The 13,232-nt window shown below is 43.9% G+C and overlaps 1 protein-coding gene across 3 annotated transcripts in view; it reads left to right on the top strand.

Moving 5' to 3' along the window:
- The window catches only part of PKHD1 (PKHD1 ciliary IPT domain containing fibrocystin/polyductin), a 284,017-nt gene that overhangs the window by 90,462 nt on the left and 180,323 nt on the right, over window positions 1-13,232 (top strand). For all 3 annotated transcript variants that reach the window (XM_076332602.1, XM_076332604.1, XM_076332603.1), the window contains exon 36: window positions 5,891-6,041. In XM_076332602.1, the coding sequence (XP_076188717.1) occupies window positions 5,891-6,041 (151 nt within the window). The remainder of the gene's footprint in view (window positions 1-5,890; window positions 6,042-13,232) is intronic.

Below are 13,232 nucleotides of genomic sequence, written 5' to 3' on the forward strand. Positions count from 1 at the left end.
CACTTAAAATGTTAACCTTGTCTCTCCGTGGTGACTGAGGACAGGAACACTTGCTCTCCGTACTTGCTGGTTAAATGGCAATCTGTCAGCACCAAGGAAAAGGCTACCTTGTGGGTGTCAATCTCTGCTGTGTCTGCAGCGTTCGAAAGCTTTGCTTGTTCGCGGCCATGCACGCCAGGAGGGGTGCACCTTCTTCCTGCTGGAGAACGTAGGAAGAAACCGGGAGAGTTTCTTGCATGTGCCAGCAGGTTGCTGTCGTGCAGGAGCAGTATTGTGCTCCGTACCTTAGTGGTTGTGTCTGGGGGAAAGGATAAAGCTGGCCATCGGTGGTAGAGTTGGTGGGAAGACCCTCCTGACTTCAGATTTCTCTCCATGGCCATGTCGCAGATAACCCCCAGCTGAAACCCACAGCCCAGAAGATGAAAGAGCATTGAGCACAGCAGCAAGCAGAGTCTGTGTTTAACTACACCGCAGGTGCTTGGTTTGGTTTTAAAATTTCTGTCTTTTTCTGATCAGAGGATGAGGGCTCTTGTCTTTGTGTCTGTAATGATTGTTGCAGTCCTTTTTTTCAGGACTATACTCTAAAAAAGCCCCACCTAACCAAACAAATTGTAAAGTTACCTCAAAGTGAGATCAAATGATCTAGACAGTGTCTAAACAGGAGTTTCTCAACCCTTTTAAACCCAAAGACTATCTTACATTTTGGGGAAGAGGGAGTTAAAAATCACCAGATAAACATGTGTTGTGTTGGCAGAATGATTGTTATTTACAAAAACTTAGATGAAACATTGAAGGAGTGGTCACTTACAATCCCTTCCCTTCGTGACTTGTTTGCCAGCCTGTGTGGGAATGCAAGTATATCACTGTTATTTATTCATTTGTTGCAGTTGCTGCTGCTGTTTCTGAGCCCTGGTAGTCACAGGCACAAGCTGAGAAACTGGTACTGAGAGATTGTGTCCCCAAAGGCTCACATAAAGGAAACCCCAGGCTGGCTGACAACAGCAGCAGCTAAAAAACATATAAATGGAAAGAAATCTGCCTGAAAATGGAAAAAGAAGGTGCAGCAGGGAGGAAGGGGATAATGTGCTGAATTACAAGAAGCTTGTGAATCTTTTATTGTCTGCTATTAAAATATTATTTTATCTTTACATAATTCATTCATGGTTTTGGAGCTCTAATGGGGAGGGAGTTGATACACCCCAAAAGTAACCCATGTCATACACAAGCTATGGTCTTGGTACATAAAGTGTGGTCTTGAAATGACTTGCGCATGACACCCACCAAGTGGGTGTCAGAGATGGGAAGAGATTGCAGGACTCTGCTTATTGAATTTTCATGTCAGCTCCCCTCCCGGGTCCTCGTGCTCTTTGGTACCCCAGCAAGAACAACTGGCTCCTTAGGGATTCCCAGTGCTTGTGATTTCCCACCCTCCTGAGGTTTCTGCCCATATTTTGCAGGCTTGGTTCCCTACTGAGAGAGTGGCATCTGCTGTACTAGATTCAAAAAGTGAAATATTGCCAGAGTGGGTTTCCTATGGATACCTCATGTGAGGGCACATCCTGCAAAAGTTTGGGTGTCAATTTTAAGTGTTCAGTTCATGCTGTACTTGTGTCCTTGGAGAAAACACCAGAAGAGTCTCTTGCCTCAATCTAGCTACCGATTTTTCTGAACCTTGCAGGAATGCAGCTCTTTGCGGTGTCACTCCTTCTGTAAAACCTAGCTGAAGTTGACCATGTTCAAGTGTGAGCACTGACAGCAACACAGATGCAGAGACGTTATGGTCTTATACACCCTGTTTCGTCTAAATCATCTTTCCAACTGTCTGGTATGTGCTGGAGCCAGTGTGAAGCTGCCACCTCGCTGCAGCAGCTGCAGCCAGCCAGCTCCAGCTTCATCATTCAGGGCTTGTTTTATGCCAACTCTTCTTTCTCCCATCCTGACTTTCAAGCTCCCTGCCATTTGTTGTGCCCCGTGCTGAAGCTGGAAAAAGCACAGGAGGAAAATGCCTACCGCCAGCCGCCGATGAGCAGATTTCCCCGGCTCTGCGGGTTCCTCCTGGTTCATTCAACAAGCATGCACGGGATGGGCGCTCAGCCATGACCCTGGCGCTTGCAGCTGCTGCTGCTCTTCAGTCTTACTGAGAAGTGTTTAAATTAAACACCATAGGTCAAATGCTGGGTGCCAAGCAAGGGAAAAAAAGGAAAAGGAAAGAGTTCTGCTTCTATGAAAAAACAATGAGGGGGGTGTTCTTATCCTGCTTAGCTGCAGACAGAGGGAAAGGAGATGGAGTCTCTGCATGATGAAGATGTTTAGGACACGGCCATATGACCCTTCAAGAGATAAGATGGCTGTCTCACTGTTTTTTCTTTGCAGTCTCAAGTGATAGAGTTCGTCCCAGCGGTTGTGAGAACATGCTCAGCCTGCAGGGCAGCAAAGTCCTCCGTGCCACTGTTGGCATGCAGAGATGGTGGTGTTTGGTGTCTGTAGGGTCAGTGTGGGCTACAGCCTGTCCCATATTGATGAAAGGGCAGCTAGACAAGACAGTCATGATAACCAAGGAGGTTCCCCAAGAACACATGGAGGGAAATTAGCAGGGCCAGATGAGAGCGTGGATTTCTAGAGCTGTGAGTCTGTCACCCACCCTGCTTGACAAGGGATGTGCAATTAGTTTATGTGTGTATTAGTCTGTGTTATTTTACTGTGGACTGCTTAATAGGAACTGGACATCACCACCGTTCGGCAGAGGACTTCACGAGTCCATTACAGTTGGAGAGTGTACTGTGCTTTCCTCCCAGAAAACAGGGAGGGTAACCATATGGGATTCACAAGGTCCAGGCAAATTGTACTTGCAATTCAGGGCAGTTGGCCATTTCACTAGCCTTGCACTAGACCACAACTTCTTCTTTCAAATATCTTATGGACATGCTCTTTCACCTTAGGGAAGGGTGTAGGACTGCAACAGTCACCAAATAAAATCTTCTACTATCTCATTTCCCTCCATCAGTTGAATGTCTTTCCTCAATTATCACAGAGCTGCTTTCCCTCTAACCCCCCTATTACATTCTTCTGCGCTGTGGTAATTTAAAGTACTTTCCTTGAGCAAAACCCCTTTTCTCTCTTCAGACAGAGTATTTAGATCTATTCTCTCCATGATAATGCAAGGATGGTACAAGTGATTATATATATCTCTTGGTCCTGTGTTATTAGTTGATGTTCATCTGTTTGCTTTTATTAAAAAAAAAAAAAAAAGAAAAAAGAAAAAAAGAAAAAAAATCAGAAATCACTTGAAAGGTGCATGTGCAGGTGGTGCACATGGCAGCAGACTAAGCCAGGCTTAGTTTCTCACTGGAAACCTTTAGTTACAGACTGAGTGAAACGACAGAAATTTTTATGATGTTGGCCAAATTATTTTCTGCCTCTGTGTAATCATTCTTGGGTAGTAAACCTTCTTTTGAGCAATAAAATCTGTCTGTCTTTGTCTAGGTTGATGGTGTAGGGACTGCCTCTTACTGTGGACACATGTATCATCTAAATAACACAACACTTGGTTTCAGAATATTTATAACTTTTCTGAGTTACGTTCTTAAGATGGTTGATAGTTCTTAGTTTCCCAGATGGTTTCAACCATTTCTTGTGCCTTGAGATCCCTGGCATGTATGAACTACTAGCTTTTATGCCAGAGGGTATTGGTAGAACTGAATGGGTATGGAGTCCTCTAAGAGGTGACAGCAGAAACCTAGCAAGAATAACTTAAACACCAATGTTCTATAAAGAGAAACTTAAATGAAGAACTAGGGTGTTTTCTAGTTAGAAAGGGGCACCATCTTTAAAAAAAAAAAAAAGTCAAATTCAGAAGAGGAGTTTATTTTTCTTAACTCTTGTAAGACTTCTGCCAACAGTTTACTGGTTTTGGCGCTTGCAAGAAGAGCAACCTGGTATATTCTTTATGCCCTTGCCTTCCCATTAGAGTTAATTGGAGGCTTTGAAGTGACTTCGGAGGGTTAGAGTGATGTCAGAGTGACTTCAAGCCATTTAACAAACCTTCTCAGCAAAATGTTCTGATGGATCTCACCGTTTCACAACTGTATCACGCAGTGTTTTGCTAGCAGCATTGGTTGAGGCTGTGCCAGACAGGAATTTATGGAATTGGCAATTTTGTGCTACAGTTGGCTTGATAAGCAGTGTATCTGGGAAATGTGTGCCTTTCCATGAACTGTACCCTCCTCTGTCCCCTGCTCTGAGATAAAAACAATTGTAATTACCTCCTTTTTCAGTGGATCTATTGTATACCCCTGTACGTCGTGTATAATCTGGTTCAAAGCACTATCAGTGAAGAGTAATTCACAGCCTCTCTGGAAAGACAGTGGATAAAGATATCTATCTTTTCAGCTGGAATTTTGTCCTAAATCTGAAATATATAAATATATGTTTGCAAGTAATGAAGATGAAACTTGTCCTATTACACTTAGCAACCATGGAGAAATTGTATTCTCTGTAAGAGTTGCGTACAGATGCGAAGGCTCATCTGCACTGCTGTAATGATGAAGTGGTTCACTCCCCCTGACGCCGGGGACTGAGTTCCCCAGATGTTTTCATTGCGTGTGTGTTAATTCAGTCCCAGGCTTCACTCTAAATTGAACCAAGTAATTCCCTTCGTATGGAAATTGTAGAATGGGATAGGGGATAGAAAATACCAGCATCCATACCACACAGACAGGATGGACATAAACCAGTTGTATCATTTAGCCTGGAAACCAACACCCATTCGCTGGTGCAAATAATTAGGACAGTAGTCACCATATAATAGTTATCTGACCGCTCTAGGTGTTATGAGAAATGCTGTATAAAACATCAGGCGCATAAAGATAAAATTGGCAATAGCACAGCCAAAAGAATAACTATGATAACACCACCAATATTGATTCACCTAAACCGCAGCTCCGGAGCAAAAGCTTTAATGGCCATGATGTGCTCTGACTGAAAATGGACTAACTATATTTTGGTTTTGTATTGCGTTTATTCTTTCCATTGCTGTTTCGGATTAGCACAACCCAGTGAGGACCACAAATATTTCCATGTCTGGTTCCCCCCCCACCCTCCTCAGATGAGTTGAGGTTGTATTTGCTAGTTCATGTGTGAGTCCAAAGAATATGTTACGAATGCCTATGTCCACACTTGTGCACACATGCCCGTGCAAAAATATGCACACATTCCTCAAGAAATCGGTCAAATCTTCACTGCAAAGTGCATGCTTAAAGTTCAGAGGTAAGGAGGAACCATGACTTGAAACAGGCAGACATCATTTTGCCATTGCTCATCACGAGCCAGTCTATTTGCTGTTTTCAAGTTAATCAGTGCTTTATTTGGAACTGATGTGCGAGCCATGAAAGGAGAGGCGATAACAATACTGGATAAACTGAGAGGGCTAAAAAGGTATTTGAAAGGAGGAATGTCTCTCTAAATGTGGATGAGTGGCAGGAGAGCCTTTGAAAAATCCTGTAAAGCAAACTATTGCCCATCTAGCTGGATGTTTTAATTGTAAACTCTTCAGGCTATTTTTATGACATTGCCAGGAATTAACGTGCAGTTCTGCTTTTCGGGAGGCAGAGAGAGACACACACCAGGAAACCTGCGAACTTTCCACAGCCAGCCCTACAGCAAACCCCTTGTTACCCAGAGCAGAACGAGACAAAGGGCGACCCCCAAATTTCTGAAGGCCAAGAACCTCTCCAACCCCAATGTTCTTCCATTCCTTTGCTCTATGCGGGGTCCCCCTGGGAAAGTAGCCGGCATGGCGTTGGCATCTCCTCTGCCGTGCGCTCAGCAAGCTGGCTTCCCGAAGGGTGGGAAGGGGTGAGTTTTGAACCTCTCTGGGTCTTTTTCTTTCCAGCTTGCCCTCCAGTTTTGTGGCCGGTGGGATGAGGACTCCAGCTGGCCTGCTGGTCACCAGCCGCGAGATGGCGATAACGTCACGATAGAAGAAGGCCGGACCCTGCTGCTGGGGACCACCACCACCAACCTCAACCTGCTGCATCTCAAAGGTCTGCAGAAGCGGGGGTTCAGTGCTCTTGTTCCTCCGGGGCTGGAGTTTTTCGCGGCCACGATCTCCCCTTCTCTTGCCCACCTCCTGCATCAAAGGAGACACCTGGTCAGGCAGGCTGAGCCTGCTCTCGGTAGATACAACAGGATCGTGACAGGGGATGGGGGAAGTGTTTAATTATTATGTATGCAGAAGGCATTGTTTATGCTGTTTGAGGCATAATGACAATATGAGTAGGAAGGCTTTTTTTTTTTCATTTTCTTTCCCCCAGCTACTGAAAGCACTGCTATCCTGAGTGGCGTTCAGTGATAATGGCAGTGCTGATAACAATAATCAACTCTGTTTTGTTTGGCATCTTTGAGGCAAGCGTGTTGCAAAAGCCTTTACAAAATTAATGATGTTACAGAATTACAGGCCACAGCTACCAAATGTAATAAATAATCCAAGATCCTAGAGCACGGCTGGTAGAGAGTAAATAACCGAGCACAATTATGGGGGGAAACACTGGGTTTGTAGGGTTCACGTACCCGGGGGTAGACTCAGCATAAGTGTCAGGAGGTACATCTCTGTGGGTGTCAAAGTAAGAATTAAAATTTCTTGTAATTCAGTGCCAGAAATATTTCTCCCTGGAAATTAGGCCCTGGTTGTGAAAACTGTTGTGCACATGCTTGGTATTAAGTGAATGAGTTGTTCTGGTGAAATTGCTTGCTCAAAGTTAAGCCTATGTGTAAGCCTCTGCTGAAATGGAGCTCAAAAAATGGAAAGAGGAGTTTTTATGTGTTTAAGGAGCTGGATATTCTTTGCTGGTAAAAATGATTTTATATTAAAAGGATGTTAAAGGTACTAGTTTTTCACTGAGATGATGATAAAAACCATGCATTTGACAATTATATTTTAATCTAACTTTGAATGATCATTCTATAGAGAAAAAAAAAAATTCAAGTTTATCCCTATTATTTCCAAAAAAGTTTGAACTTGCTCAGTCTAGGTTCAGAGATTTTCAAGAATTGCTACACCAGGCATCATTCCTGTTTAAAAAAAAAAAAAAAAAAGAAGTAAGCATTTGAGATTAAAAAAAGTGAAATGTTTTAGTACAATTTTCATCCCTTTCTTCCCCAGTGAAAATCCTAAATCTGGGTGATGCAAGATTCTTCTTAACCCCGGTGTGATTATGACATACAGTAGAGGAGATAGGTCAGAGCCCCAGATTTCTGCGACTTTGGCTGCAAATCTGGATGAGGATTTTGGGGCTCAGTCTCTGACTTTGTGAAGAAGTGGGGCACAATATTGCAGCAGAAACCCTTTGAAGTTTGGGCATACTCCAAGACACGTTTGATCTATGAGTCAGCACTCATGAAGCAAAAGGAAGTCTGATTGAATTTAATGAAGTCTGGAGCAATATCTTCATGGCTTCAGCTCATCTGACATTCAAATCATTTCTCCCCTTTATCCTGTTTTCCAAGAAGCTTGGTTTATAATGTAGATTCAGTTAGGAAAGCAGCATTAAAATATTCTAGATGGTGTTACTTTCTGCATTGCTATATGTCAAACATAGGGACCACACGTTTTAGAAGCAGAAACCTACAAGGTAATGGTTTATCTGAGCTTCATCTTTGCTGAAGTTTCCTTGTTGCATCCATCCCCACTTACACAGGTGCTGCTAGCTGTTGAGCTTTGGTTAGATTTGGAGTCAAGACATGCCGAGATCTACTCTGATCTGAAACTGGGTGTATTCATCTTTCCTAACCTTACGCTTCTTTAAGCTGTCCAGAGCAGGGGAGCTGTTTAGGCTCCTGTATTGATAGAGAGAAACACATGCTACCAAAGACTTGTTCATCTTAAATATTATAGATACCCATCTTAAGATGAATCACAGTTAGGTGATCCCCTTCGAGCAGCAACTACTGAGTCTGTGAGCATGTCAAATAATTGCCAAGCTTACCCAACTGCAAGATAAGCATGACAATAAACCCCTAACCTGTAGGTGGGTGTAGATGTGTGGTTCGATTGAAGCATCGCATTCCTATTCTAGCTGGAGAGTTTTTCTTAGTTGGAGCTGGAGAATGGGATTAAATTGTAGTTCTGCTCCCTTTGGTTTTCATGACGCAGCATCAGGCTGTCTGTGCACTCACAAGCTTAAAATTTAACAGACTTTGTAGATGAAAAAAAGCTGTAATGCTACTGAGTCCACGCCTGTGTGAAGATGCTGTACTACCAATTTTCTGGTGCTGTATTCAGCAAACGCAGCACATGTTTACAGGCCCATTTTTTGATATTCCCTTTTTTAGGACACCATGAGGATTTTGAGTACCGCCCCTGTGGTCTCTCATTATGGTGATTTCAACATTGTAGAAATTATTTAAAGAGTATTATAACAACGATGTCAGCTACGTGTGCAGCCTTACAGTGACCCTGCTTTGGCTGTATATAGCCAAATACGTATAGTGGTTCTGGTAGTGACCAGACTGTCTGAACAGAAGATCTGGAGACCAAAGCAATAGAGAAATAGGATTAGGCAGCTGGGTCCTGCTCACTGCCATGAGGGCTCAGCAGTTTCTACTTCCCCCTCAACGAGCAGAGCATGAACACGTGGTTATTGGCAGTGGAAAGTTTAATAGCCAGACTGTGAAACTGCTCAGACGATACTGATTGGGGAAGAGATACAAGATAGACAGATTGTAGATAACTCTGTAAATTCAGCAGATTGCAGTTATTTTTGTAATCCCGGCATCACAAGTATGGAAATATTTATGATAACCCAGGACAGATGGAAATTTCCTTTGCGCAGAGCTTACACTGGAGTAACTTCTTTGTGTTTGATGGGTTGATACCTCAGACGTGCTATTGCCTTTGTCTGAATTTATAGTGCTCTAGGGAGGTCTGGAGACCAAAAAAAGCTGTCTGGTATTTCCAGAGTACCTTGGGGATGAATTTTGGGGTCATGCTGCCAGTATACCCTGGTGGGGTTAAAGATCCTCTGTTGCCTTTGCAATGGCAACTTTGCGATGGCCATCCTTGCAGGCATAAAGGAGAAGATTGCTTTGGCCCCTACTCTAGAAAAGCCTCAATACTACTTGTTACAGCTCTTCCTCTCACTTGTAGGCATTGCTGTGTCTTGGCAGTCCTGCTGAAACCAGCATGCCAGTTCCCTCTTCCATGGTCAGACTCCAGGCTGAGGTTTTGAAAAGGTCTGACCCACTTCATCTGCCTCTAAAAACTGTGCACCCAGTTTCCAAAATACCACAGCTAATATGGGCTTTTTTTTTTTTTTCCCCCAAAACTCTGAGATCCCAGGGGAAAAAAAAAAAAAAAAAAAAGAGAACTGACAAGCCCCAAAGATATTCATGATATTGTTAGTTATTACCTGAGTTTGAACCCCTGTCCAAAAAGCAATGCTTATCCATCAGTATTTTGCATCTCTTGTAATCCATGCTCAGATCAGGCTGTGGCTAGAATGGATCCTATGAGTAGATCTGGGGAGGAGAGAAATCCAAATATTGATTTTGCTTGACTTTTTCCTAGGCTTTGATGCTGTTAACAAAGAACATAAAATATTAGCTGATACACCTGCATAAGTAGTTGTCAAATAACTAGTGCTTCAGTCACTGCTGATAAAGACTGGGTTTGAATTCGCTGAAAGAAGGAAAAAGCTTTTCCCTCTGTTTTCCTGTCTATGGCATCAACCAGTCCTTAAACCCAGTTTAAAATCCCTTGTCAGTAGGCGCGGTCGGAAACTGCTTGTGTTGCAGTGTTTTCTATGCCATTTTGCTCAACCCATTTGGGATGTGCATTGTGATACTTTTTGCAGGCAGTTTCTAGTTCATATTTTCTTTTTTTAATCAGGCAGAGACATTACAATTAAAATACCGTAAAAGTGATTCTGGCAGTTTTGCAATAAGCATGTTTTTTAATTAAAGAAAGAACATGGGATCTACAAATAGTACCAGCTAATGGGAAATTTCTTCCAATGTATTTTTTAATTGAGATTTAAAAGGAAGAAAAGTCAGCCCTATTTCTCCCTGTCGCTGTGTGGTATTTTCCTATGTTGTTACTGTGAGGTGTACCAAGTCTGCAATAATTACAGTCTCAGAGCCTTAAAGTCCCGGCTGTTTTCATGGAAAAAAACAAAAGGCATCAGTTCTTTAATTTGTTAGTATGGTTTTTTTTGCAGGAATTCAGTGTTATTCAGTAGAGTGCAGCTCGCAGAGCTGGACATTCCTGGAGGAAGGGGTTTAAGGCCCCGAATCTGTAGCAATTTGATGTTTTTTTCAGTTCTTCCCCCACCTGTAAACCCTGGTTCATGTTTGGGTATGGGCTGCAGTTTTCTCTTTCTCATCCTATTTAGGATGGGCTTACAGCACACGCATTAGACTCCCAGGGCTCTTGCTTGCCAATGGAATTGATTTTCTGCAACTTTGGCAGCTCTTGAGAGTCCTCTGGGGCATCGCAGGATGAGCAGATCAGTGGAAGCTAATCCCAGCCGAGGAACTGCACACAGCTCCCACAGAGATCGGGCTGAAACCCGAGGCAGCACCATCCACTTCCTCCGCTCGCTGGCATGGAAGGAGGAGAAGACATGCCCCTTTTGGGGAAGAAGGTGCTGCTTCTAACCATGGGAGGGAAAGATCTGCTGAGTCTGCCTCCACCTGTCCTGGACACTAATCAGGCCCTCATTACTGTAGCAGCTTCGTACCATTAGTAGATTTGTCCTCACACACTTTTATGTGGTACAGAAATACAGCCGTTGCGACCTGTGCAGGCTGGGAACTGAGGTCTAGGCCTTCTTAAGGTTTTTAAATGCAGGTAAATACCTTCAAAGGCATAAGTCTGTATCATGAGCCCAGAACTACTGTACTGTATAACAGGACTGCACTTAGGTTTCTTAAGTTTTGAAGTATCCCCTTGTCGTGGTTTAACCTCAGACAGCAACTGAGCACCACCCAGCCGCTCGCTCACTCCCCCCCTGCAGTGGGATGGGGGAGAGAATTGGAAGAGTAGAAGAGAGAAACCTCGTGGGTTGAGATAAAAACAGTTTAATAATTGAAATAAAATAAAATATTATAATAATAATAATAATAATAATAATAATAATAATAATAATAATAATATACAAAGCAAGTGATGCACAGTGCCATTGCTCACCACCCGCCGACCAATGCCCAGCCAGTCCCTGAGCAGCGGCCCCCCCGGCCAGCTTTCCCCAGTTTATGTACTGAGCATGACGTCACATGGTATGGAATGTCCCTCTGGCCAGTTGGGGTCAGCTGTCCTGGCTGTGCCCCCTCCCAGCTTCTTGTGCACCTCCAGCCTGCTCAGTCGGTAGAGCACGGGAAGCTGAAAAGCCCTTGACTAGTGTAAGCACTGCTCAGCAACAACTGAAACATCGGTGCGTTATCAACATTGTTCTCACCCTAAATCCAAACCACAGCACTGTACCAGCTACTAGGAAGGAAATTAACTCTATCCCTGCCGAAACCAGGACACCCCTCTTCCTCTGATGGCTTGACAGACCGTGCATTATGATAGTTTTGTTGTAGGAACAGGCTGTCACAAAGACCAAGGTCCAACCCACTGTGCTAGACACTAGGAGAGAAACCCGATCTGTAATATTTTTAGTTTCAAATGCCAGAAATCAACTTGAAATGAGAAAACTGTGTGTGGAGGGCCATAGCAAATAGAAATACTCTGGTCTAGTGGTCACCCAGGCAGGCTCTAGGTGAGCAGAAACGTAATCCTGCTCCCCAAAACAGTGCTCCTGTGCCTTCCCCAATGCCCTCCTCCCTTCCTGAGGGTGAAGCACTTAACGTGTGTCCATCACCTGTAGACTTGAAATAATAGCCCAAGGACCTATTTTTTCATCACACCTCTATGTGTGATGCTTACTCTGATGCCTTCACGAGGCTCACCTGGAAGCTTCCTTCATTAGATCCTAGATGATGGGCTGTGATACATCATGTCAAAGCCATCTAGGAGTGTCCCTACCTCTTCCCCACCAGGTTAGCTCCTGGCTCCTGTGCTCTAAGGGAAGAGTCCAACCAGCCTACACAGGAGCACATGCCACTAGAACAGATGGCTGTGAGCGCAGCAAGCCAGAAAACACAGGCTTGTCGGGCTTGGGAGACAGTTTCTGTCTGAGAGTACCCAAGCAGCTGCTGGTTCCTCGCCCAGGGACAAATTAAGGCCTCCATCCAACAAAATGCTGGAATACAAGCTTAACTTTTTAGCATGTTAGTGACGTCCTGGTGGAAATACACGGGAATTTGAATTCACAGCTGGTTTGGGATATGTACCTATATATTATGAACATGGAGGAACATACGCAGGGAGGTGGAGAATGAGTTTTGGACTCTTGGTTCAGGCAGCCTTTGGGATGGAGCCAATATAACAAACTTCTTTTCTCCTTTGCATTTTGCTCGGCAGTGGTCCAGCCTGCAATCAACTTTTATGGCTCATCCGAAAGCCATGTGAGCATGTCAACAGGGTGCAGGAGACAGGTCCATGAAATAATCGATTGTTCTTATTTAAGGCTCATAAACTCTGTATTTCTCTTCCCGTACACAGGAGGATCTTTGTTTTGTTTGGGTTTTTTTTTTTTCCCCCTCCGTGGAGGCCCCACCAGGCACACCCTTGGAGCCAGAGAATGAGCAATAAGCGGGCTGCCAGCACACTGCAGCCTTGTTGTGCAGGATCAGTTGTTTCAGCAAAGATATTCCAGCTCCGGCAGTTGCCTCCTGCTGTTTGCCACTCAGGGATGCTTGCCAGGAATATAACTTCTAAGCTTAAGCCTGTCTCATGGGGGATTCTGTGGCTTTGTCATGTGAAACACAAAGTGAGAGGAACTGGTAAGAGCAAGCTGAAGGCTGTGGGGATATTAGTTATACACGGCTGTGGCGTGCCCGCAGCACAACCAGAGCAGATCTTCCCTGCACAGTGATGGGAGAGAGTAGTCCAGCTGAGGAGATGCCCTTTCAATCAGCAAACCCTTTTCCGTGGAAAGGAGGTTTTCTGTTAGTTGAAGGGGTGCGACACAGTAGTGATATGTAAGACAATCCTGTTGGTACTCTCCTAACAATTTTTATTATTGATTTAAAAAAAGTAAGATTATGGTTTTTTCTTAGAGTTTGCTTGCTTTAATGCTTCATTCAGCTTTACATAAAGAAGTAGAATTAAATCTGGTGATAGTCACTTTTAT

Source organism: Aptenodytes patagonicus, chromosome 3 (assembly GCF_965638725.1).
Source record: "Aptenodytes patagonicus chromosome 3, bAptPat1.pri.cur, whole genome shotgun sequence".
NCBI lineage: Eukaryota > Metazoa > Chordata > Aves > Sphenisciformes > Spheniscidae > Aptenodytes > Aptenodytes patagonicus.